General features: G+C 25.6%; 1 protein-coding gene across 3 annotated transcripts in view; it reads left to right on the plus strand.

Annotated features, from left to right (window-relative positions):
* The window catches only part of LOC145844275 (transducin-like enhancer protein 4), a 58,801-nt gene extending 31,648 nt beyond the window's left edge, over positions 1-27,153 (plus strand). For 2 of the 3 annotated variants that reach the window (XM_082951694.1, XM_082951763.1), the window contains exons 11-20: positions 6,116-6,227; positions 6,591-6,681; positions 7,286-7,442; positions 8,088-8,217; positions 11,351-11,608; positions 13,839-13,966; positions 19,449-19,646; positions 24,619-24,734; positions 25,879-25,955; positions 26,705-27,153. In XM_082951694.1, the coding sequence (XP_082807820.1) occupies positions 6,116-6,227; positions 6,591-6,681; positions 7,286-7,442; positions 8,088-8,217; positions 11,351-11,608; positions 13,839-13,966; positions 19,449-19,646; positions 24,619-24,734; positions 25,879-25,955; positions 26,705-26,809 (1,372 nt within the window). In that variant the 3' untranslated portion in view covers positions 26,810-27,153. The remainder of the gene's footprint in view (positions 1-6,115; positions 6,228-6,590; positions 6,682-7,285; positions 7,443-8,087; positions 8,218-11,350; positions 11,609-13,838; positions 13,967-19,448; positions 19,647-24,618; positions 24,735-25,878; positions 25,956-26,704) is intronic. The other variant, XM_082951836.1, reaches the window with a different exon arrangement.
* Positions 27,154-27,800: the final 647 nt, after the last annotated feature.

Consider the following 27,800-nt stretch of genomic DNA (forward strand, 5'->3'; position numbering starts at 1 on the left):
ACAGCTTTTATTTATCATTGTCAATTATTTAACTACTTCATACAATTTAGAATGAATTATAACTTTCGTTTTCAAACTGTTACAAACAAACTTTAATAAAAATATTGGTAATACTTTAACTTTTATGTGGTTTGTTGACTATTCAAATGAGTGATATGAATTAACATTTGGTGATTTCATTTTATTTTTCTGGTGGATTGTTTAATAAATAAATAACTTTTATTTAAATCATTTGTAAATACATTTAGTTTTATTTATATTGTTTGTAAAAAATAAGAATTTAGAGATTGTTTATAAATAATAAACATTTCAATGAAATTTACAAGAAATAAAAAAATCTTCATACTATTGACTTGATTTTAGCAATAAATTTGTTGTTTTACCTAAAATTTAAAATATATAATGTTTTTGTTTTCATTTTTATCTTTTGCAAAACAAACTTGTATGTAAAGTTAAATGTGTATTTAGAATTATAGTAATTTGAAACATGATTTTTGTAAAGCTCTTGATATGTGATGTTTGCCAATATATTAAGCAAACATGAAGATTACTGTAAATAGCGACAGTAGAAGTACTAACGTAAGTAAATAACTTTTGTGGTTTGTCTTATAATATCAGTAAATAGCAACTAAAAATGTTGAAAAATCACATGTAAAGTTAATAAAATTGTTTACTAACTTTTAATAATCAAACAAATTAGTTTGACTGTTTTGTTAATTGTCACTTAAACAAACTTTTGGTACATTACTTTTAAACAAAATCATGATAAAATATCAAAACAAATAAATTATTAATTAACTTAAATTTATAAGTTAATTATTCTTAAAATACTACTAAAATACAAGTAAAACATTGCATATAAAATTATTAAACTCTTTAGCTATCAGTTCAAAATTACACAGTCTGAAAGGTGAAATGTATTTAATTATAAAATAAAATTGAACTCACTGAATTTAATAATTGATTGTTTATAACGAAAACAATCACAAAAAATATTAATTAAATTGGCATAAATACAAGCAAAACTTTTAAATAAGAAATAAATTATAAAAATATACTTCACCAACAATAAAAAAGAAATATATTTGTATCTGTGGCAAAAATCTTTATAAAGATTAATCAAGTATTACTAATTATTTGTTTAAGAATTAATTGCATAGAAAATAAATAACTTTCTTACTTTACTTTACAGTTTATCATAAACACATGTTCAACTTTCAAATTAAAAATAAATTGTAACAAAATAATTTTCATCAACATGAAAAATATATACAGATATATATCTGCGGTCAAATCTTTATGAAGTTTTAAACAGGTAATTACTAACTTTTAATGGCTTTAATTGTGACATTAAAAAGTATTTTATCTTCAACATCAAATAAAAAACATTCGATTAAAAATTACTGATTTCACACATTTTTGCAAAGACAGAAGATTAATTAATAAACTGTTTTATTTTGATACAAACAAATTTTACACGTTAAAACCTTTATTAATTAAAATAAATTACAGATTACCGAGAAATCTAAATTAAAAGCGCGAAATTCATGATCATTTATAATAAAAATCACTCTTAATTAATTACTAATGCCATAAATATGTACATACAAAATAATATTTTTATATAATTATTTTGATATCAACAGAATTTACACGTTTAAATCCTCCATCAATTAAAACTAAATTATTATTAAAAAAAAAAATCCAACAAATTTTAGTGAGAATAATTCACTACAGAGCATATTTATGCAATCGCACACCTAATTAAGTTTGTATACCAAACAAAATATTGAAATCTTTGCAAATAATTAGGTCGCACCTCTAATAAGTGTATAATCAATTAAAAACTTTTATCTCGGTCGTTATCACCAATTACTCACGATAATTATAATCTTTTTGATGTAATCCAATTTATTTCAACTATTAAGTCGGATTTTCGTAGTTTATTTTCTTAAAGAATTTTTTAACGTTTTAAAAATGAATAATTTTTTTAATCACTACATTTTATATAAAATATATGTCTGTTTAAAACCGTTTTATAAAATATTTTTGAGTTGTACATTTTAGAATCATTAGCTATAAATTATCACATTAATAGTAGATAAAGCAAAAAAATAACAACTTTAATACTGGAATAAAGATTTTATTTAGGTTAGAGGTTTGAAAAAATTCATAAAAAGAAATTCAAACTCATTAATTTTAAGCCCATGAAAACACAAAATTTTATGTTAATAAAACTCCATAATTAACAAATATAGCTTGGTAATTATTTGGTTTTTAAACTACGCACTTAAAAACCATTAATCCACCACTAATTACTAGTGTGGTAAAAATTTGGTAACACATTTAATTGAATTATAATTGCTTCTTGAGTTGGAAGGCGAATAAAGATAATTTTAAATTGGCACAACACACTGAACAGGAAAACTGATAACAAACAATTAATCTTACACAAACTTTATCTATCACAAAAGATTAAATCTAACAAGTTTTAATCAATTAAGCAAGTAAAAGAAGATTAGTATAAAATCCAACCTTTTTACTAATAACAATTTATAAATTTTTCTAAACAAAGTAGTCCATGTAATAGGTTTATAAACTATTTATTAAATAATACTACAATTTGGTATGTTTTATATTTTTAAATTCAATTTCAACACTTTACTTTTCAAAAAACTTAGCAATTAGTGATTTTAGCCGTTTATCTTGTTACCAGTTAAGACATCTTAGCACATGAAATATACAAGATATATTTCGGCACATACATTTAATATATCATCATGTTTTAAAAAAATCTCTTCAGTCTTTGAGGTAGTAAACTAACTAAAATTTGTCTAAATACAGACTTCAAACAAATACTAACTTGCAAGTAATTACCAAATACATAAAATATTATATTTGTACATTACAAGTCTATAATGTAAGAAATTTATACAAGCTGTATGTATCTTAAAAGGTAACACAATTAGCATATTAAGTTACTTCAAACAAGCAATTAAATAACATTATAAAGGATACAAAACCTTTTAACTTGTAACAAGTTAAACAAATATTTAAGCACGTACACATAATAAATCTTCATACAAACTTTTCTACATCACAAATTTATTTAATCTTTTGTGGTGATTGTGGTTATTTGTTGTTCCTATTTAAGCATACACAAGTTTTGGTGCCAAAAAATTATCGAGCTTAAATCAAAACACAAGAACATGGATCTAGCAATTAATCTTTGGTACATCACTAATCTGTTATATTAAAAAGCTAAATCACTTATGATTGTACATGTAAATTTATAATCAGTAAAGCAATTAAAAGAAGATTATTGTTTGATGCAAACTTTAAACTTGTAACAATTTATCTTGAGCTTTCACCAAATCACGTACAATCAATAAATCTTCATACAAACTTCTGACAAATCTACCTGATCTTCTGTGGTAGAAATAAATGAGGCAGTCAAAATGTCTATTTTCTATTTCGTGTATAAGCACACAAATCTACTTACAACAAGTTGCTAAGTTGAAACATACACTCACGTAGATGTAACGCTTATCTTTTGTAACAAATCTATTTAATCTTTTGTGGTAATTTTGTGGTTATGTGTTGTTACTGCTTATTAAGTGTACGATTGTATGCAATGCCAACAAATTAGTTGTTGCAACACTGCTTGTTAACTCTTTTGTAACTAATTTTATTTAGTTCAATTAATAAATGTTAAAAATTAATAATTTATGTTTTGGTTTTCGCTTAAGTTGCTTATGGAAATTTTGAGTTGTGTTTTCATATTACATGTTATTGTCTTAAGCTAGTAAGTTGTTAAAAAAAGTTTTTTTAAAGAAAACATAATAACTTTATTGAGTATTTCAAGTTAGATTATATTGAAGTTTAAGAGAATAAATAATGTAAGGATGTATACAAAATTAAAACAAAAATTAACAAAGTTAATCAAACAACTAGTTTTTTAAACATACAAATAAAATAATAATTTAAATTATAAAACTAATTTTATGGTTTAATAAAACGTGGAACATAGTTTCATATATTGAAAAGGTTTTGTTATATTTATTGAGTAGGTAGTAAAATGTTTCCTGTTTGAATATTGCCATTAAAAATCTATTGTATTTCTGTGAAATTTTTACAGTAAAATATTGCTGTTATAGTTTAGACTGAATATAACTGTTGTATTGTGAATATTTTTCTAATAAAATATTTCCATTATTATTTACATAGTATTATAACTGTTACTTCTGTGAATAATTTTAAGAATAAGAAATACTTTATTGTGTTAGCTTTGAATAATTTTAAATAATAACTAAGTTACAACTTACCCAAATAAAACAAACACAATTGAAAGTTTTCTATGAATTTTTCTTTTTTGACCAAGATTTGGTTTAATTTGATAAAATGTATGAAAATATATTCAATTTATATCAACATCTATTTATAATGAAAATTTTGTTAATTTTATATAAGAAGTTGCTTTTATATTGTAAATTTTGTTCAATTTATATTAAAAAATAATTATTACATTGGAAATTTTGTTCAATTTATATAAGAAATTATTATTATTTTGGAAACTTTGTTCAATTTATATAAGAAATTATTATTAGATTGGAAATTTTGTTCAATTTATATAATAAATTATTATTATGTTGGTAATGATGTTCAATTTATATAGAATTTATTATTATGTTGGAAATATTTTTGAAACTATATAAGAAATTATTATTATTTTGGAAATTTTGTTCAATTTGTATAAGAAATTATTATTATATTGGAAATTTTGTTGAAACTATACAAGAAATTATTATTATTTTGGAAATTTTGTTCAATTTATATAAATAATTATTATTATGTTTAATTTATATTAAGGGCATACGGGGGTTACACCTTTTTTTGGTTTTTTTTATCTTATTTTATATAGTTTATGCTAAGCTACAAAATGCTTTTTACAGATTGAAAAAATCAAAATAATTTCTGAGATATAGTCGGTCAAAGTCATAGGCAACAACAGGTTTCTTAAGGGAGGCGCAAACTAAAACAGCAAATAACTAGTAATCACTAAAAATCTATCTCCTCCTACGTTTTTTGAAATAACTACCTCAAGTTTTCAGGAAATGTTCCTTGATATATTTAGGAAATTCTGTCCGAAGAGGTTTTTTAAAAATTAAATAATAAAATTTTATATAATAAATAAACAAAAAAACTGTTTTTTGCCTTCCATAAGGAACCTATTATTGCCTCTGACTTTGACCGGCTATATCTCAAAAATTATTTTGAATTTTTTAAATCTGTAAAAAGCATTTTGTAGCTTAGTAAAAACTATATAAAATAAGATCGAAATCCAAAAAAGGGTCTAAACCCCCTCCTATGCCCTTAAGAAATTATTACTATTTTGGAAATTTTGTTCAATTTATATAAGAAATTATTATTATGTTGGAAATTTTGTTCAATTTATATAATAAATTATTATTATTTTGGAAATTTTGTTCAATTTATATAGGAAATTTTTATTATTTTAGAAATTCTGTTCAATTTATATAACAAATTATTATTATGTTGGAAATTTTGTTCAATTTATATAAGAAATTATTATTATTTTGGAAATTTTGTTCAATTTATATAAGAAATTATTATTATTTTGGAAATTTTGTTCAATTTATATAAGAAATTATTATTATGTTGGAAATTTTGTTCAAATTATAAAAGAAATTATTATTATTTTGGAAATTTTGTTAAATTTATAAAAGAAATTATTATTATTTTGGAAATTTTGTTCAATTTATATAAGAAATTATTATTATGTTGGAAATTTTGTTCAATTTATATAAGAAATTTTTATTATTTTGGAAATTTTGTTCAAATTATATAAGAAATTATTATTATTTTGGAAATTTTGTTCAATTTATATAAGAAATTATTATTATTTTGGAAATTTTGTTCAGTTTATATAAGAAATTATTATTATGTTGGAAATTTTGTTCAATTTATGTAAGAAATTATTATTATGTTGGAAATTTTGTTCAATTTATATAAGAAATTATTATTGTTTTCGAAATTTTGTTCAATTTATATAATAAATTATTATTATTTTGGAAATTTTGTTCAATTTATATAGGCAATCACCTCGTGACAACAGAGTTACTTCAAGCACCCAAAATGTTCCAACCACAACCAGAAACTCACCTGTAAGCCCCAAGAAGGAAGTATTGAACAATAAAATTAATGAGGTTTGTAAAATCAATTGTAACTAAAAATAGTTGTTTTTGTAAAATAGGTAACCAGTTATTATTAAGTTCTAAATATTATTTGTTTTTAGTTTATTTTTCAATTATAAAAGTTTTTGAGAATAATTTTGTTTTATCTAGTCTGTTAAAAAATGTAATACAGTATATCTTAAAGTTAATTTTGGGTTATGGATATTAAATTTATAGCAAAAGCAATACAGTATCTGTATATATAAAAAAGTGATATGATTCTTAAGTTAAAAGTACTTTCTTTAAAAAACTGTTATTAGTACTCTGGTTAAAAACTAAACTGAACATTTTAAATCATAAAAAGCATTCAATCCACAAAATATTATTTTTTTTTAGGGAATTTCACCTAAACCGCGAACAAATAACTCGATTGCATCAAGACCCAGTTCTGTGCACAATCCAACAATCAACCCAGATCATAATTCTGGTAAGATTAGTTTGTTATAATTATTTTTGTAAATTGTATTGTATATTCTTTATTTTAGAAGTTTAATATTTATATTTAAATAACATCTTTAAATAATAATATGTTTTTTTAAATAGAGAAATTATTGTTTTTTAGAATATAAACAATGTTTTGATTATATTAATTTCTAATAGTCGCTAATAATTACACAGGTAAGTCTTAAAAACTTTTCAAACTGAAATAGTTCAGCGAATAGCTCTTAACAGTAAATTCGAATTTCACCATTTATTTTTATGTATTGTTAATAAATGATTATTTACATCGAATATCATTTTATAGTTGTTTACATTATTCGGAAATAAATTTTAAAAAAGGAATAATTTCACTTTATATTTTTCTTTATTTATAAAAAAAATTAATTATGAAAATTTCAGCTAACAGTAAATTAATACATACATTTATCATTATTATTAATTAAATATTTTCAGGTATAATGCAGCCAACCGCGCTTAATAGTAAATTGAGGCATCGAATTTCACCTTATATTTTTTATATTATTATTAATTAAATATTAACAGGATTGACCTTATATTTTTTGGTATTATTAAAAAATAAATATTTTCAGGTATAATGCAACCAACCGCGCTTAATAGTAAATTGAGGCATCGAATTTCTCCATACATGACAAACCATTACAATTACCCACACCAACAAAATAGTGGAATGAAATATAACAATGTTGACTTACAACACCACCTACATATGAGGAGCCCTCAGAATGAGTTAGTACTAATATTTGAGTTAATTATTTATGTTTAATCCTTAAAAATGAATGTTTCAAATATATATGTTTATATATTATGAAGTATTATATTGTTGATCCACATAAAAGAAGTCCTTAAAATGAGATAGTTTGATAATACTTTGTTTTGCATAATATTCAAGTAGTAAAGATATATGTATGTTTGTTTATCACTTAAGTGTTGTCTTAAATTCAGTGTCAATTATACCCTTAAATAAACCGAAAATCTTTTTTGCTGTTCGTCATCAACTCCAGCATATCTAGTGTAAGTTTCAAACTATAACTTCATAACCCCCTGTAACACTTTAACTACTTAACCGCCCCTTAAATTTCTGTAATTGCATCTAGGGGACCATATGACCCATTTTGGGAGACCCTTGATAATGTTTGTTTATTGATACAGTTCATTGGATCATGTTTGTATAAGAAGCAACTTCTTGTGTTTTGCTTATGCGTTACAGTACCCTTAATATTTCCTTTTAATACCCGTGCAAATTGATTTAACAAAAACTTAATTAGCATGATAATTCACACTTGTCTACCAACAGAATGTACGATACTATGATTAACAAACAATTACTTTATTTTAACAAACTACATGTTAACAATTTTTTTTTGACAACAGAACACCGTACTCATTTCACAAGAGCGGTTTCAACGGTGAATTCAAACCTTTTCAATTTCCCCCAGATTACATGGCTGGTGGTGACATTCCTACTGGCTGCAAACCAATAATGACACTTTTGCATGGCGAGGTATGTTCATGTTTTATTATTCAAATATTTAGTTTATATAGAATTTTTAGTCATAAATGTATTTGGTAAAGAAGAATTAACAGCTTGCTACATATAAACTGCCATATAACATTTTATTTTTTAAGTATTTATTAGTATTGATATTCTATTTAAGTAAACCAGTAATGACATTATTGTTTGTACAAGTGTAATTTTATCATATAATAACGATTAAATCGAATACTTTGCTACAACTAACGGTAGTATACAACGTTGTTGCTAATTTCTGTTTTACAGCCACTTTTTTAAAAAAAAGTGAAAAGAAAATTTTGAATACTATGCCATGATTGAACTGATAAAAAATTTACTCACTTGACATTATTAAAGTTGAAAATATCATTCTAAGCTAAAGTTCTTTAGTTTCATTAAATTTGGATTGTATTTATTTTATAGCTAAAAAGTAGATCTTACAAACGATTAGAAACAGTTATTTTAGTTACATGCAGTTTAAAGCTAGTGTTGATTAAATAAAGTATAATACAATTAATGTCTACATTATTTAAGATTCTGTAAGACATATATCCTAAACTTCTTGGTTACTCAAAACTAAAATGCGTTTCGAATTTCATTAAAAAAAATCATGTAACTATCTGATTTCTTTAAATTTCTATTACGAAGTAAGCTCACAAAAGAAAACATAAAAAGCACATTAAGTTTAAGCAATAAGGTAATCACAAAAAACATTTTTTAAATAACTGTATTGTAATAAACTTATAACTTATTGGCTTCCACTTATAACGTTATAATTAAATTGCCCTTTAGAGAACTGTTTGAATAATTAATGTGCATTTAATAGCATTATAAAACTATAGCACCACTTTTTCAAAAGCAAAAAAATAGGATTAGGATTATGTATAAAACTTTGTTTTTATTCAAACTTTTCCACCAGTTTAGTTATATTACCACTAAGTTGCTTATATTAAATATTTAATGAATAAATTATTGTTTTTAAAAATTCATAAGTTTCTGAATTCCTTTAAGCAATTTAGTTTTGTCTTCGAAAGTCTAGGTATAATAGCTAAATATTTTATATACTATGATTTCCAACAAACTCTATAATCATATATTTATTCTGTATTTTGTTGATTTTCAGTTTTGTAAAAATATAAATACAAATTTATAGGATAATTTCAAGACGGTTTAATTAAATCTAACAATTTGTTATCAAAAAACTTGTAATATTTAAACTTTTAATATTTTTAATTGCGGGTTCTTATTAAAACAACAAAAACAGTTGCAAACTAGATTTTGTATAACAAAAATTGTATTGTTCCAGTTTCAACAACAATTTCAATAAATAGTTGGTTATTGAGGTGGGTACTTAGTAGGTACTTGTTGAAACAATTCAATTAATTAAACTTTTTCAAGTTATATCAAGAGCAGTTATAAACAACTATTACCTTTAGCATATTCAAGTTTTATTACTTTGTAAATTTTGAATTTGAAAATGAAAAAAAAAACTGTTCAATGTATAGGAATTAGCAGTTTTTAAATAAAAATAAAAAGTTCAAAGCTTTTTTGGCAATTTACATTCGAATTGTTGTAAATATATAAATTGTAAATTAAAACTTTTAATATAAGTTTTATTATAATTTCACTTGCCTTTTTTATTATTATTTTTCTCTAAGTATTAATAAAATAAACCTAGGTAACAAAAAATGTTCTACAACTCATTTTTTAGACAAACTACTTGATAAATATGTATATTTAAACAGTTCGTTTTGTAATTTGCAAACCTCTTTAATAAGAAATATTATGTAAATGTTTATTTAAAAACATTATTAGAAAATAATATGTTATGCATAATTCGCCATGCTAAATTGATTTTAGCGTATATTATTAGTTTTTTAATGTAAAATATAAATCATCTTATTTTAAATTGAAGAAAGTGAAAATTTTGTTTTTTAATGGTTTTTACTAGTAAACAACTTTTAAAATAAAAAAGTTGTAAAAGTATTTATTATAAAGTTATTTTGAACTGTCATCAAATTAATTTATAGCTTTTATTTATTATGTTTCCTCAAAGCTCTATTATTTTTATTCCTTTTTTAAATTTAATATTTTTTATTCCTACTTTATTTCGTTGTGACGTGTGAATCAACAAAAGTAGTCTGGGAAAAATAAAGTCAATAAATTATTGCATATATGAAAGAAATAAAAAATATATTAGTATTTAAACTTTAGTCTGTACATTTCTAGTTAGTTTTTCATACAAATAACAATTGAAATAGTTTTCTTTTTTTAAATTGTTCCCCAATTGGGTCAAATATCCGATACAAAAGTTAAAAAACTAGTTTGCTTAGGTAAACTTTGAATTAAATTGTTAAGTTCAAAGAAAATTGTGGTTTTTATTAGTATTTGAACCCATGAATAAAAAAATAAACTTCCTAATAAATAATTGTACTAGCTACTATTTAGTGTAATAATCAATAAACTAACAATTAACCTCATTATTAAATTTATTGTTTCCGAATTGTAAAAGTAGTAGCTTATTAAATGGAAAAATAAAGGGTTAACCAGTATTTGAACTCAATTCAAACCAAGTTTGATTGCTTATACAAATCCTATATGGTTACTATAAACTACATCATAATATGTTTTGATAAAAATCTTCTAAAGGTTGGTATAGCTAGTTAGTTTCATTTACATAAAAAAAAATTACAAACAAATAATTGTGAATACACATAAATTAGTTTATAATTCAATTGTGAATACACAACTCAGGATGTTTATTTTTCCCTCTTCAAACAGGTATTAATCCAGCTAGTGGTTAAAAAAATCAACATTCAATTTACTGATTTTTTTTTTTCTAACACTGAAAAGCACAGTTACAAGAATAAAAATAGCCCGAATTAAAGTTGAAATTCACAATAGATATACAATTTTAATGGCTTAGAATCAGTTAACACAATTTTTACCACTTTATCAAACAGCTTGGCTCCTAATGACCTAATCTAGTTGTTACTTTATGCTATAAATATTTAATTTTTTTTTTATTTAAATCAACTTCATAAAAGATAGTATGCGCAGTTACAGTAAACAGTTTATTATTATACATATTTTATTTATTTTAATATTTTTTATTTTCTTATAGGTTGTATGCGCGGTAACAGTAACAGACAAGCACATCTACACCGGAGGTAAAGGAAGTGTTAAAATGTGGAACATTCCAACAACCAATCAGCAGCCGGCATCTGTCGTCAGCAAGCCAATCACAACGCTCGATTGCTTGCACCACGACTCGTACATAAGAAGCTGCAAACTACTTCACGACAATCAGACGCTTTTGGTCGGCGGTGAAGCTTCCAAGTTGAGTGTGTGGGATCTTAATCAAGCCGGTCCTAGATTGAAGGTTATTTGTTTGATTAATTACTAAACAGTTTTAATTTTATTCATTTTTATATAACTTTTTTGAATTAAACCTTATATAGAATTTTGAAATAATGTCCTAAATTAAATCACATTCTATGTTGAATAACTACAACAATTTTCATAATTCTTTGGTTCATTATATATCTTGATCAATAGCTGCAATTTGTAATATTTAAAGTTGAGTAACTGTTTTGCTCAATTTAAAATGATAAGGTTCGCTGAGGTAAAAAGTAAAGTTCAAATTACTGATGAGTGATGTATAAATTTCCAGATTAACGGCTACTAGCGCATTTGTAGGTTAATCAGCTTTTATTACGTCATATAGAAAACTTTTTAAACTTTCAAAGGCTACCAGTAATACCTTGAAGAGGTCGAAGTTTATATTTAATATAATATAATGTAATTAATTTTTGATTTTACAATTCTCGCTAACAGACCTAGGAATTAAATTTATGAAATTATAATTAATAAACAATGTTTTAATAGTAAAATTTTCATTATGTTTTCCTATAACTAAGCTTTGCATTATAGTTCTTAATATATCTGAATGTAGACATTATTGTTATTTTAATTAAATTAAAAAAAGGTAATAAAACAGTCTTTAACTTTTTAACTATAAAAATATGCCTCAATATTTAAAAAACGTCTATAATGTGTATTTATGATTTATATTTAGATTTATTAAATTACAGTCGTATGTATATTTAATTTTAGTGTTGTGCTAACTTTAATTTTTAGTTGTTTTCGTTTGTTTCTTTTATGATATCACAATCAAATTAATGAGGAAATAACATCTATTTATTATTATTTATATTAATAGGAAAAACTTAAATTTTATTTTTTACGTTAACAGAAAAAACTTTATTATTATTTATTAATTCCAGACTGAACTTGAATTTTTTAATTATTATTTATTATTTCCAGGCTGAACTTACATTTATTAATTATTATTAATTATTTCCAGGCTGAACTTACATTTATTAATTATTATTTATTATTTCCAGGCTGAACTCACATTTATTAATTATTATTTATTATTTCCAGGCCGAACTTACATTTATTAGTTATTATATTCATTATTTATTATTTCCAGGCTGAACTTACATTTATTAATTATTATTTATTATTTCCAGGTTGAACTTACATTTATTAATTATTATTTATTATTTCCAGGCTGAACTCACATTTATTAATTATTATTTATTATTTCCAGGCTGAACTTACATTTATTAATTATTATTTATTAATTCCAAGCTAAACTTACATTTATTAATTATTATTTATTATTTCCAGGCTGAACTTACATTTATTAATTATTATTTATTATTTCCAGGCCGAACTCACATTTATTAATTATTATTTATTATTTCCAGGCTGAACTGACATTATTAATTATTATTTATTATTTTCAGGCTGAACTTACGTTTATTAATTATTATTTATTATTTCCAGGCTGAACTTACATTTATTAATTATTATTTATTATTTTCAGGCTGAACTTACGTTTATTAATTATTATTTATTATTTCCAGGCTGAACTAACATTTATTAATTATTATTTATTATTTACAGGCTGAACTTACATTTATTAATTATTATTTAATATTTCCAGGCTGAACTCACATTTATTAATTATTATTTAATATTTCCAGGCTGAACTCACATTTATTAATTATTATTTATTATTTCCAGGCTGAACTTACATTTATTAATTTTTATTAATTATTTCCAGGCTGAACTCACATTTATTAATTATTATTTATTATTTCCAGGCTGAACTTACATTTATTAATTATTATTTATTATTTGCAGGCTGAACTTACATTTATTAGTTATTATTTATTATTTTCAGGCTGAGCTTAAATTTGTTAATTATTATTTATTATTTTCAGGCTGAACTTACATTTATTAATTATTATTCATTATTTCCAGGTTGAACTCACATTTATTAATTATATTTATTATTTCCAGGCTGAACTTACATTTATTAATTATTATTTATTATTTCCAGGCTGAACTTACATTTATTAATTATTATTTATTATTTCCAGGCTGAACTCACATTTATTAATTATTATTTATTATTTCCAGGCTGAACTCACATTTATTAATTATTATTTATTATTTCCAGACTGAACTCACATTTATTAATTATTATTTATTTTTTCCAGGCTGAACTTACATTTATTAATTATTATTTATTATTTCAGGCTGAACTTACATGTACAGCACAGGCCTGCTACGCTCTAGCGATTTCAAAAGATTCAAAATTGTGTTTCAGTTGCTGTTCAGATGGCAACATTGCCGTTTGGGATTTGCATAATCACAAAATTGTTAGGTGAGTAACAAAAAAAAATATAAATTATTTTGAATGAGTATAATCTGTAAAAATAGCGCTACAAAATTGAGAGGTATATCATTTGATGTATAACTATTTTTCTTAGTGGTATAAACAATCATAAGATTTAACCGTATTACTGTCCACATTTTAGAAATTATTTATGTGTAAGAGTTTGAACTTGTTACCATATTATAAAACTATGTATAAATTGTCTTTACTGATGGAAACAAAAAATTAGATATAAAAATTGAAAGTTTGTATTTTTTTAGCTAAACTAACACTAAAAATTTGTTTTTACTTAAAAAGTGTAATTATGTGGTTAGTTTCCATCGGTGTCAAGCAACTGGGTTTAATATTTTATATTCAGAAAAATTTGAATTTAAATTACATTACATTATAGTTTATTAGTAATAAATTAAACAGCTTTATATTCTAAGGGTTGTGTAATTATATTTGTTGTTTTATCTAATAAAGTTTTGAAACCCTGTATATCGACCGGTGTTAACCAACTTGGTTGAATACTTTAATCCAGCAGTCGTTGTAATTCATTAAACATAGATTAAATTGCTTATAACTTGAATTATTGTATAAATGTACACTTTTCTTAAACTGGTTTTGTGGTGCTTTTTTGTTACCAGTGTAGAGAGCGATTAGTTTTGTAGTATGGAAAATTCTTATAATTGTCACATGTAATTTGTCATTTAAAAACACAAAAAAAAAAAAAGATTATAAAAATTAGCTGTTTTATCAAAGGTGATAAATTAATTTAATTATAACCACATATATGTATCAGTTAATTGCTAGTTATTTTTGTGGCAATAATGTTCTTTGAGGTACCCATAATTTAAACCGAAATATTGCCACAAATGTATATGTATATATATATAACTACTTATTGGTAAACCACTAATTATTATTAACAACCCTTTTTAATTACTACCAAACAGGATTAGCTATAATCTCAAATAATTTTCTAAACCTTGACCGTAAAAGGTAATTATTTATTAAAATGTAGGATTTTTTTAAGTTTATGTAAGATTGAGAGTTTATATTAAAAAATTTGTAGAAAATCATCAAGTCTAACACTAAAGTTCTTTTTAAATTTTGTTTATTTTGTAAGCTTTTAAAATCTTTTCTGTAAGTAACTTGTTTATATTTACTTTTAATTGTTGTGTAATTATATCAGCAGATTTTTTATATAAAAAATTGTTTTAAGTTTCTAGCTTTTAAAGAATTTTTTATATTTACACATAGTAAACTTACAGTATTACTAAAAATACTCTTTAAACTTTTTAACTTTAAAAGTTTGTAAACTTGATTATTTATTTTTAGTTACGTCAGATATTTTGTTAACTTGAATAAATTTTACGGTATATATAGTTATCTAAAATAAAAATAAAAGTTAAAAGGATTGTTTTTTAAATGTAGTTTAAGCTTTGTAAAAATTTATTTCAATTTAACTTATTAATTAAAATGTACAAGCTATAAAAAGTTATTAAAAAATTTTAACTAAAAACACAATTTAAAGCGTAATTTGATGTTAAAAGGTGTTTTGTTAGCTGAACAAATATTTATGCTTAAAATTTATTACTAAGAATTCACCTAAATATTTGTTAACTTTTGTTTTCGGTTAAAAAATAAACATATGACAAGCTAAATTTTTTAAAGTTTTACATTACAACATTTTTGTTGTTTTTAAATATTTTAAATATATTAAGTTCTGCATAGAAATTGTGATTTAGTTTTTCAAAATATTAAATTAACTTAAAATAAACTTAGCATAACTAGATTTTTAATAGTATCAAACAAAATAAAGTTTTAATCTTTTAGTTTTATAATAACTAAATAGAATAGAAAGTTAAATTAAGTTATTTTAAAGTTTCGATACAAAAATACATACAATAGCAAAACATAAATAAAAATGGTAAGTAAATTTTTACCATTTTTATTTATGTTTATCTAAAATTCAATCCTGTCCGGTCTTTAAAGACTACCTTCATCCCATTTTAATTACAATAGCAAAATTAGAAAAAAGTTCACAGACCAAAATTAAAAAAATAAGAATATAAAACTTTAAATTAATAAAGAAAATTTAAAAGCTACTAAAATTAATATATATGATAGTGTAAAGTTTAGAAAGAGGTAACATAAGAAAAAAAAGGTAAATTTACACAATAAATTTCAACCGAATGTGTTTGTTTTTACACAAAAGTTTAAAGAAACTAACTATCTTAGGCAAAGTTTATGTATAAATAAACATTTAAAATAAAAACACATTATTATTTGGTTTATTTACAGAATAAACTTCTTTGTCCTGTTGTTTGGGAATTTTAAAGATATATTAAAAATTTACTAAAATAGTAATTAGAGCAAAAAAAGTAACTATTTGTACTCAAAATATTTTTATGCGTTTCTTAAAATAAGTATCCGTTGAACTTTTTTTTATGTAAATAAACAAATGAAAATATATTACCTTGTTTTTGTTTACCACTAAAATCAGTAGGAAAATTTCATATTGGTTTTTCTTGTATTTATGTCAAATAATGTATGCATATAAACATATTTGTATTAATAATATCTGATAAATGTATTTGTATTAATAATACCTGATAAATATATTTGTATTAATAATATCTGATAAATATATTTGTACTAATAAGATCTGATAAATATATTTGTATTAATAATATGTGATAAATATATTTGTATTAATAATATCTGATAAATATATTTGTATTAATAACATTTATACTACTATCTTAGCAGGAAATGTAAAAGGTAAAATAATTAAAACTGATAATGTTTTCATTTATCGAGTATCATATGTTTTATTGTGTTAAGTAATGTTTTTAGTCATGATAATCAGTAATGAAAAAAATATGATTAAAATGAAAGTAAAACCATTGGTTTTGAACTTATATATTGAATATTTTAATATGGGTGATAATGATATATTGATTAGTTTCAAACAAAGTAAAATTAATTGTTATCTACCATAAGTTAATTTTCTCTTTTACTGTTTTCACAATACAAATTATCTTTTCCATACCTTTTTTATAAATATTATCCATTTTATCATAAAATTAGAAGTTAATTAAAATTTAACATTTTACAAAATATTTAATATCATTTTAACGATTTTTTTTTTGAAATTAAAAAAAAATGTAAAAGTATACTTACACTAGTTGTTACAGCATATCAAGGTTTAATAATTATAACACTCTGTTAAACAATTTTTATATTTATTTGTAACCAGTAAAAAATAGTTTGAAATTCATACATAACAAGAACTTGCTTATATTTAAATATTTTTTTTTTTCAAAATATATTCACCAAACTAGAATTTGAATAATTTATTCGCGTTTCAGAACAATCATTAAATATTAATCTACTAACATCTAACACTAATCATAAACCTTGCCACACTTTGAATATTTCAACAGGAAAAAATTAACCAAATAATTTCAGTTTCTGACACAATTCATTACTAGTTTTAATTTTATAAACTTGTTAAACACATCGATTATTTTATCGTCGAAGTTTATTGATCTCATTCTAAAGCTCTCTTTGGAGGGTTGCGGTTTTTTCTAATTTCTCGTCAATTTTAAGTCGATAGATCAATATTCTTGCGACAAAACTTCTTTCGAAATAATTCATTACGAATTTACACTTTTGTTTCTAAATTGATTTCATTGTTTTTTTCTTTATTGTCGTTATGTTGTTATTGAGTTAAAAACTATTAAGTTGCTTATGTAGGAAATATTTTTTATTTATAGTTTTCTTAATGTTTGTTAAAAATTTAATAAAGAATAAAAAAGCAGAAAGAATAATAAAATAATTTTTTATAAACAATAAACTTCTACTAAAGACAAGTTTCATATAATGATAATGCTTTTTCAAGTTAATTTTATGCAAAACATTAAAAAACAATATTTTCCATATAAAAAACTTAAAAATTGTTATACTATTGACTAATAAATTTAATAAGTATTTAAAGTAAAACTTAGTTTTAATGTAAAAAGATACTGATATCGATTTATACATAATTTGAAAGTTTTTTATTTTATTAGACACACTAATGACTAACAGACGAATTAAATTAAATACCGCAAACATATGTAGATATTAAACATTAATATTTGTCTGGTGCAACAAATTTCAAATTTAATTGTTATTATTTAAATTTTCCTGTGGGATATAAAACGTTTGTAGTTTAAACTGCTTGTTTTTCATTTTTATTAATGGTTTATTATGTGTTTTGCAATTTGATGAGGAAAAAATAAGCACTCTCCTTAGTTCAATATAATATATAATTAGCTTAACAAAAACTGTTAAAAGTTTTATATTTTAAGTGCTATAATAGACTTAATTATTAGTGTATAGTATCATTTGTAAAGAAGATTTAACTTCAACAATTTAACGAAACTCAAAAATTAATAATGCTAATACCCGTTTTTATATTCATATAGTCCTGTTATTTGTTTTTCTACAAACAAAATTATATAAAACTTATGTTCCTAACATTGTAATAATTTAATAAAAAATATACCTCTGTTACTCATTATTTTTTTTAGATTTTTAAGGTATTATTTTAATGATAAACATGTGCAATATGCTGCTGGTAAAATAATTTTATAATTGTACGCATTTTAGAGAGCTTGCTGATTACTTTATTAGTCTGATGAAAAACTAAAAATTAAATTAATGTACTTATCACAAGTGTGTGTAGTAAGACATCATAGATTATTTGTATTTCATAATTTAAAAAAAAAAAATTGGCGACAAGACTTTGGTATGCCGTATGGCAAGCTAAAGTTCACATAAAGGTTTGATCATAATTCAATCATCAGACCACAAACTATTATATATAAATGTATTAATTATATATCACAAGTGTGTGTAGTAAGACATCATAGTTTATTTGTATTTTAAAATTTCATAAAAAAACATCGGTAACGAGACTTTGGTATCCTTTGTGACAAGCTTAAGTTCACATAAAGGATTGATCAAAAATCAATCATCAGACCACAAGCTTCCAATAAAATGAGACTCGGGTTCTTTATGTTTTTCTTTATAAAGAACATTCTACATAAAGAACGAAGCATAAGTTTCAGTTTTTTTGAAGCTTTGGTCTGATGATCGAATTGTGTTCAAATGTTTGTGTAAACTTGATATTTTTAACAGCTAATTTCTCGTACTAGCTCTATTCTAATAACTTAAGATTTATTCTTTAAACAGACAATTTATAGGTCACACAAAATCATACAAAGACATATCAATCGACCAAACATATTTTTTAGAAAAGCGTTAACTATATTAAAAAGTTAAGTATAAAATAGTATAAATAAAAACAATTATCAAATCCAACGATTAAGTATAAAATGCTATAAATAAAAACATTAATTATTACAATTATCAAATGTGAAATCAAATGACTAAGCATAAAACAGTATAAATAAAACCACTATTTATTCAACAGACAATTCAGAGGTCATACAGACGGGGCTTCATGCATTGACATATCAAACGATGGAAGCAAATTGTGGACCGGAGGTCTGGACAACACGGTCAGGTGTTGGAACGTTCAAGGAGACGACAAACAAATATGTCAGCACGATTTCACAAGTCAGATATTCAGTTTGGGTTGCTGCCCCACACAAGACTGGCTCGCTATTGGGTTTGTATTTTATTTATATTAAACGATTTCACAAGTCAGATATTCAGTTTGGGTTGCTGCCCCACACAAGACTGGCTCGCTATTGGGTTTGTATTTTATTTATACTAAACGATTTCACAAGTCAGATATTCAGTTTGGGTTGCTGCCCCACACAAGACTGGCTCGCTATTGGGTTTGTATTTTATTTATATTAAACGATTTCACAAGTCAGATATTCAATTTGGGTTGCTGCCCCACACAGGACTGGCTCGCTATTGGGTTTGTATTTTATTTATATTAAACGATTTCACAAGTCAGATATTCAGTTTGGGTTGCTGCCCCACACAAGACTGGCTCGCTATTGGGTTTGTATTTTATTTATATTAAACGATTTCACAAGTCAGATATTCAGTTTGGGTTGCTGCCCCACACAAGACTGGCTCGCTATTGGGTTTGTATTTTATTTATATTAAACGATTTCACAAGTCAGATATTCAGTTTGGGTTGCTGCCCCACACAAGACTGGCTCGCTATTGGGTTTGTATTTTATTTATATTAAACGATTTCACAAGTCAGATATTCAGTTTGGGTTGCTGCCCCACACAGGACTGGCTCGCTATTGGGTTTGTATTTTATTTATATTAAACGATTTCACAAGTCAGATATTCAGTTTGGGTTGCTGCCCCACACAAGACTGGCTCGCTATTGGGTTTGTATTTTATTTATATTAAACGATTTCACAAGTCAGATATTCAGTTTGGGTTGCTGCCCCACACAAGACTGGCTCGCTATTGGGTTTGTATTTTATTTATATTAAACGATTTCACAAGTCAGATATTCAGTTTGGGTTGCTGCCTCACACAAGACTGGCTCGCTATTGGGTTTGTATTTTATTTATATTAAACGATTACACAAGTCAGATATTCAGTTTGCTGCCCCACACAAGACTGGCTCGCTATTGGGTTTGTATTTTATTTATATTAAACGATTTCACAAGTCAGATATTCAGTTTGGGTTGCTGCCCCACACAGGACTGGCTCGCTATTGGGTTTGTATTTTATTTATATTAAACGATTTCACAAGTCAGATATTCAGTTTGGGTTGCTGCCCCACACAAGACTGGCTCGCTATTGGGTTTGTATTTTATTTATATTAAACGATTTCACAAGTCAGATATTCAGTTTGGGTTGCTGCCCCACACAAGACTGGCTCGCTATTGGGTTTGTATTTTATTTATATTAAACGATTTCACAAGTCAGATATTCAGTTTGGGTTGCTGCCCCACACAAGACTGGCTCGCTATTGGGTTTGTATTTTATTTATATTAAACGATTTCACAAGCCAGATATTTAGTTTGGGTTGCTGCCCCACACAAGACTGGCTCGCTATTGGGTTTGTATTTTATTTGTATTAAACGATTTCACAAGTCAGATATTCAGTTTGGGTTGCTGCCCCACACAAGACTGGCTCGCTATTGGGTTTGTATTTTATTTATATTAAACGATTTCACAAGTCAGATATTCAGTTTGGGTTGCTGCCCCACACAAGACTGGCTCGCTATTGGGTTTGTATTTTATTTATATTAAACGATTTCACAAGTCAGATATTCAGTTTGGGTTGCTGCCCCACACAAGACTGGCTCGCTATTGGGTTTGTATTTTATTTATATTAAACGATTTCACAAGTCAGATATTCAGTTTGGGTTGCTGCCCCACACAAGACTGGCTCGCTATTGGGTTTGTATTTTATTTATATTAAACGATTTCACAAGTCAGATATTCAGTTTGGGTTGCTGCCCCACACAAGACTGGCTCGCTATTGGGTTTGTATTTTATTTATATTAAACGATTTCACAAGTCAGATATTCAGTTTGGGTTGCTGCCCCACACAAGACTGGCTCGCTATTGGGTTTGTATTTTATTTATATTAAACGATTTCACAAGTCAGATATTCAGTTTGGGTTGCTGCCCAACACAAGACTGGCTCGCTATTGGGTTTGTATTTTATTTATATTAAACGATTTCACAAGTCAGATATTCAGTTTGGCTTGCTGCCCCACACAAGACTGGCTCGCTATTGGGTTTGTATTTTATTTATATTAAACGATTTCACAAGTCAGATATTCAGTTTGGGTTGCTGCCCCACACAGTACTGGCTCGCTATTGGGTTTGTAGTTTATTTATATTAAACGATTTCACAAGTCAGATATTCAGTTTGGGTTGCTGCCCCACACAAGACTGGCTCGCTATTGGGTTTGTATTTTATTTATATTAAACGATTTCACAAGTCAGATATTCAGTTTGGGTTGCTGCCCCACACAAGACTGGCTCGCTATTGGGTTTGTATTTTATTTATATTAAACGATTTCACAAGTCAGATATTCAGTTTGGGTTGCTGCCCCACACTGGACTGGCTCGCTATTGGGTTTGTATTTTATTTATATTAAACGATTTCACAAGTCAAATATTCAGTTTGGGTTGCTGCCCCACACAAGACTGGCTCGCTATTGGGTTTGTATTTTATTTATATGAAACGATTTCACAAGTCAGATATTCAGTTTGTGTTGCTGCCCCACACAAGACTGGCTCGCTATTGGGTTTGTATTTTATTTATATTAAACGATTTCACAAGTCAGATATTCAGTTTGGGTTGCTGCCCCACACAAGACTGGCTCGCTATTGGGTTTGTATTTTATTTGTATTAAACGATTTCACAAGTCAGATATTCAGTTTGGGTTGCTGCCCCACACAAGACTGGCTCGCTATTGGGTTTGTATTTTATTTATATGAAACGATTTCACAAGTCAGATATTCAGTTTGGGTTGCTGCCCCACACAAGACTGGCTCGCTATTGGGTTTGTATTTTATTTATATTAAACGATTTCACAAGTCAGATATTCAGTTTGGGTTGCTGCCCCACACAAGACTGGCTCGCTATTGGGTTTGTATTTTATTTATATTAAACGATTTCACAAGTCAGATATTCAGTTTGGCTTGCTGCCCCACACAAGACTGGCTCGCTATTGGGTTTGTATTTTATTTATATTAAACGATTTCACAAGTCAGATATTCAGTTTGGGTTGCTGCCCCACACAAGACTGGCTCGCTATTGGGTTTGTATTTTATTTATATTAAACGATTTCACAAGTCAGATATTCAGTTTGGGTTGCTGCCTCACACAGGACTGGCTCGCTATTGGGTTTGTATTTTATTTATATTAAACGATTTCACAAGTCAGATATTCAGTTTGGGTTGCTGCCCCACACAAGACTGGCTCGCTATTGGGTTTGTATTTTATTTATATTAAACGATTTCACAAGTTAGATATTCAGTTTGGGTTGCTGCCCCACACAAGACTGGCTCGCTATTGGGTTTGTATTTTATTTGTATTAAACGATTTCACAAGTCAGATATTCAGTTTGGGTTGCTGCCCCACACAAGACTGGCTCGCTATTGGGTTTGTATTTTATTTACATTAAACGATTTCACAAGTCAGATATTCAGTTTGGGTTGCTGCCCCACACAAGACTGGCTCGCTATTGGGTTTGTATTTTATTTATATTAAACGATTTCACAAGTCAGATATTCAGTTTGGGTTGCTGCCCCACACAAGACTGGCTCGCTATTGGGTTTGTATTTTATTTATATTAAACGATTTCACAAGTCAGATATTCAGTTTGGGTTGCTGCCCCACACAAGACTGGCTCGCTATTGGGTTTGTATTTTATTTATATTAAACGATTTCACAAGTCAGATATTCAGTTTGGGTTGCTGCCCCACACAAGACTGGCTCGCTATTGGGTTTGTATTTTATTTGTATTAAACGATTTCACAAGTCAGATATTCAGTTTGGGTTGCTGCCCTACACAAGACTGGCTCGCTATTGGGTTTGTATTTTATTTATATTAAACGAATTCACAAGTCAGATATTCAGTTTGGGTTGCTGCCCCACACAAGACTGGCTCGCTATTGGGTTTGTATTTTATTTATATTAAACGATTTCACAAGTCAGATATTCAGTTTGGGTTGCTTCCCCACACAAGACTGGCTCGCTATTGGGTTTGTATTTTATTTATATTAAACGATTTCACAAGTCAGATATTCAGTTTGGGTTGCTGCCCCACACAAGACTGGCTCGCTATTGGGTTTGTATTTTATTTATATTAAACGATTTCACAAGTCAGATATTCAGTTTGGGTTGCTGCCCCACACAAGACTGGCTCGCTATTGGGTTTGTATTTTATTTATATTAAACGATTTCACAAGTCAGATATTCAGTTTGGGTTGCTGCCCCACACAAGACTGGCTCGCTATTGGGTTTGTATTTTATTTATATTAAACGATTTCACAAGTCAGATATTCAGTTTGGGTTGCTGCCCCACACAAGACTGGCTCGCTATTGGGTTTGTAGTTGATTTATATTAAACGATTTCACAAGTCAGATATTCAGTTTGGGTTGCCACACAAGACTGGCTCGCTATTGGGTTTGTATTTTATTTATATTAAACGATTTCACAAGTCAGATATTCAGTTTGGGTTGCTGCCCCACACAGGACTGGCTCGCTATTGGGTTTGTATTTTATTTATATTAAACGATTTCACAAGTCAGATATTCAGTTTGGGTTGCTGCCCCACACAAGACTGGCTCGCTATTGGGTTTGTAGTTGATTTGAACAAAATTTTAAATACAAAAATAAATCTGCTTGTTTATGTATATATGTGCTTTTGAGTTTGTTGTTGTTTTGATGATTTATATTAAAAAGTTGTTTTTTGCTATAAACTACTAAATTTATACCTTGTTAATAAGTCCACTGTGTTGATATTTTTATCAGACAAAACCAAATAAATTTAAACCTCCTAGAAATTTAAAACCATCTCTTAAAGCGTGTTAGTTCAACTAATGCAAAAAAATACTGAGGTGTCAAAATCTAATGTGTGTTAAAAGATAATTATTACGTCATAACAGTTTTTAAATCATTATTACGTCATAACAGTATGGAGAACAGCACCATAGAAGTATTGAATGACACACAACAACCCCACCTTGTGGAGAATTACCGAATGAATTTGCACCAATCTTGCGTGTTATCTTTGAAATTCGCCAATAGTGGTGAGTTTTATTACCTAAAATGAATTAAATTCTATCACCAGGGTTGCCAAAAACCTGGAATTTTGAGAAATTTTGAAAAAAACCTGGAATTTTGAACAAATAATTCTACTAACCTAGAAAAACTTGGTATTATAAAAACATTTACATGTTAAGTAGTAAAATTTCGATTTTAAAACTAAAAGTCTAATTTATAGATAATTTTTTTTATGTCATCAACAAAAAATTGTTCTATTAAAAAACACATTTTTTAGAAGCTTTAAAATATCTTTTCAATGTCATTATACTATTTAACAAAGTTATTTTACCTCAAACTTAATTGTAAACTATAAATAGACCCTGAAGCGTGTATTTTTCTAAAAACAATGAAAACCTGGAGAAAATTTGCCAAAAAAGTTAGGCAACTCTGTATTACATACTTAGTTTAATGAGTTTACTCTAATATTACGTTTTATCACTCAAGTTGGCTAATAGTGGTGAGCTCTAAATATTATAATAAATAAAATGTTTTAACCAATGGGGTTATTTTATTGATTTTTATGTTTTATGTCTTAACTACGTGGTCTCCAGTAACTTACTAACTGCTATACTTACGAGAAGTAAATAATATACTAACAGTATAAGTTACAAAACTATTTCCTAAGTTATGAATAAAACACACTTTGAATAAATGCAATTTACTTTATTTTCAATAATAATTCTTAGTTCTGAAGAAAGAAACTATTAAATCACGACACAAATAAAATCTATAAAAAGTATCAACAATCGTAAAGTTACATAAATACTAACATCAACTCCGCGATGTAGACGTTTTCTTGATTCTCGATAATTGAAGTAAAACGTTAAACTTAATCATAACTAGATCATACCGCGGAATAACTTTGCAACTAACTTTAACGCGTATTTGAAAGACAAACGCCGATATATACTCGTCGGAATGAAATTAACTCCTTGAAATAATAAAAATGTTTGTTTTTAATACTGGAAGCACGTCACGAAATCTGCGTAGACAGTTTACAACATCCGCTTTAAAATACGAAAAAGAGATGTTAATATCATTACAATGTATTATATATAAAGGTAAATTGTTTTGATTAAATAGCAAGGACGAATACTATCTAAATAACAATATTATTATTAATTTCAGGTAAATGGTTCTGTAGTACAGGAAAAGACAATATGCTTCAAAGTTGGAAAACTCCGTATGGTGCAAGTCTTTTTCAAGTTTGTTTTGTTAATTATATTAAATTAGTTTTATTATATTAAATGTTGGAAGAAGTATATGGTACAAGTCTTTTTCAAGTTTGTTTTGTTGTTATTTATATTAAATTAATTTTACTATATTAAATGTTGGAAAAATATATGGTGCTTCATTGTTTCAATTTTCTCTGATTGTTATTATCGATATCAACATGTTATATATTGTTCTTATAAAGTTTAGGTTTATAAATAGATAAGAATTTAAGATTTGAAGCTATTAACTTTGACAGTAAGAAAAATTATAAAAAATATTAGTTTAATGTCGAAAACAAATTCAAATATTAAAGGGTTTCAAGGAGATTAATAAAACGAATAAAAAATGTTTATGAGAGCTCCTGCATAGTTGAATCAAATATTATAGTTTATAACAAACAGTCAACCTTAGCAAGGAGTGATTTCTTTAACTTTATTGTTACTTCCTTGAAACAGTTCTAAAATATTGATATCCTATATTACTTAATAATCACACTTTTATTCTTATAATTTTTACGTTTAATTGTAGCAAAACTGTATATTAAATATTGAGTATTTAGATAACTATATTTACTTCTATATTTTTTTAGACAAAAGAAACATCATCAGTACTTAGTTGTGACATTTCTCCTAATATTTAGAAATAGTTTTAATATTTTAAACAGACAAAAGAAACATCATCAGTACTGAGTTGTGACATTTCTCCTAATATTTAATAATAATTTTAATATTTTTTATAGACAAAAGAAACATCATCAGTACTTAGTTGTGACATTTCTCCAGATGACAAATATGTAGTTACTGGTTCAGGCGATAAGAAAGCTACTTTGTATGAAATTATGTGAAAAAAATTATATGAATTTAAAAAAAATTAAAAACTTTGTATGAAATTATGTAAAGAAACAACTTTATACGAACTTCTGTGAAGAAAAAGGTGCTTTTTATGAGAATTTATGAGAAAAAAGCTACTTTATAAGAAAAACTGTTCAATTATACACTTACTTAGTTTCATAACTGTTTGGAAAAATACTTCGTTTTTGTAGAATCTCAATAAAATTGCTTTTTCCTATGTAATTTATGTATACATGAAAGTTGTTTTGTAAATTACAAAACATTAATGGTGCAAATTTATGTGATTTTTTTTTCATTTAGAAATTAAATGACAATACTTTGTACAAATCTCTTTAATTCTGTCAGAAAAATTTACTTTTAATTAAAATATTTAATAGAAAGATTTCAAATGATTCAAATTATATGTGTTTATGGTTATTATTCACATTTATCAAATTTCTTTTGCTTATAAAAACTTCCAAAGTATTATTTTAACATTTTCACATATAAATGTTTATAAAAAACTTTGATCCGACAAAAGCAAAGTTGATTTTTTTCCTTTTTTTTTTTCTGAAAAATGTTTAAAAACTTTTTTTATTGATGTTAATGTTTGAGTATGTCTTATTGACTTGTTTTTTTAGTGAAAAAACTGTCTTTAATTATTGAACTTTTAAAACATTTTTTATATTTAGTGTTGTGTTTTTATCATTAAAAAGTATGAAATTTTTTAAATAATCAAAACTTTTTGTAGATAATAAAGTGTTTGCTGTTTTATATTTCTTTTTAAATTGTTTGAATTATGGTTCTAACTTACTTGTTTTTTTCAATTGTGTCATTTACTTTAAATTATTTTGTGTCATTTTAATATTGTGTCATTTAATTGAAGCATCTGTTTAAAATTTGTATATTTATTATACATTGCACATTAAAATAATCACTTCATCTTATTTACATAAAGTTTAATTTACCAATCTTGTATATTGAATTTTAATTATTTTATATTGT

This window comes from Thalia democratica, chromosome 1 (assembly GCF_965202585.1).
Source record: "Thalia democratica chromosome 1, ktThaDemo2.hap1.1, whole genome shotgun sequence".
Taxonomy (NCBI): Eukaryota; Metazoa; Chordata; class Thaliacea; order Salpida; family Salpidae; genus Thalia; species Thalia democratica.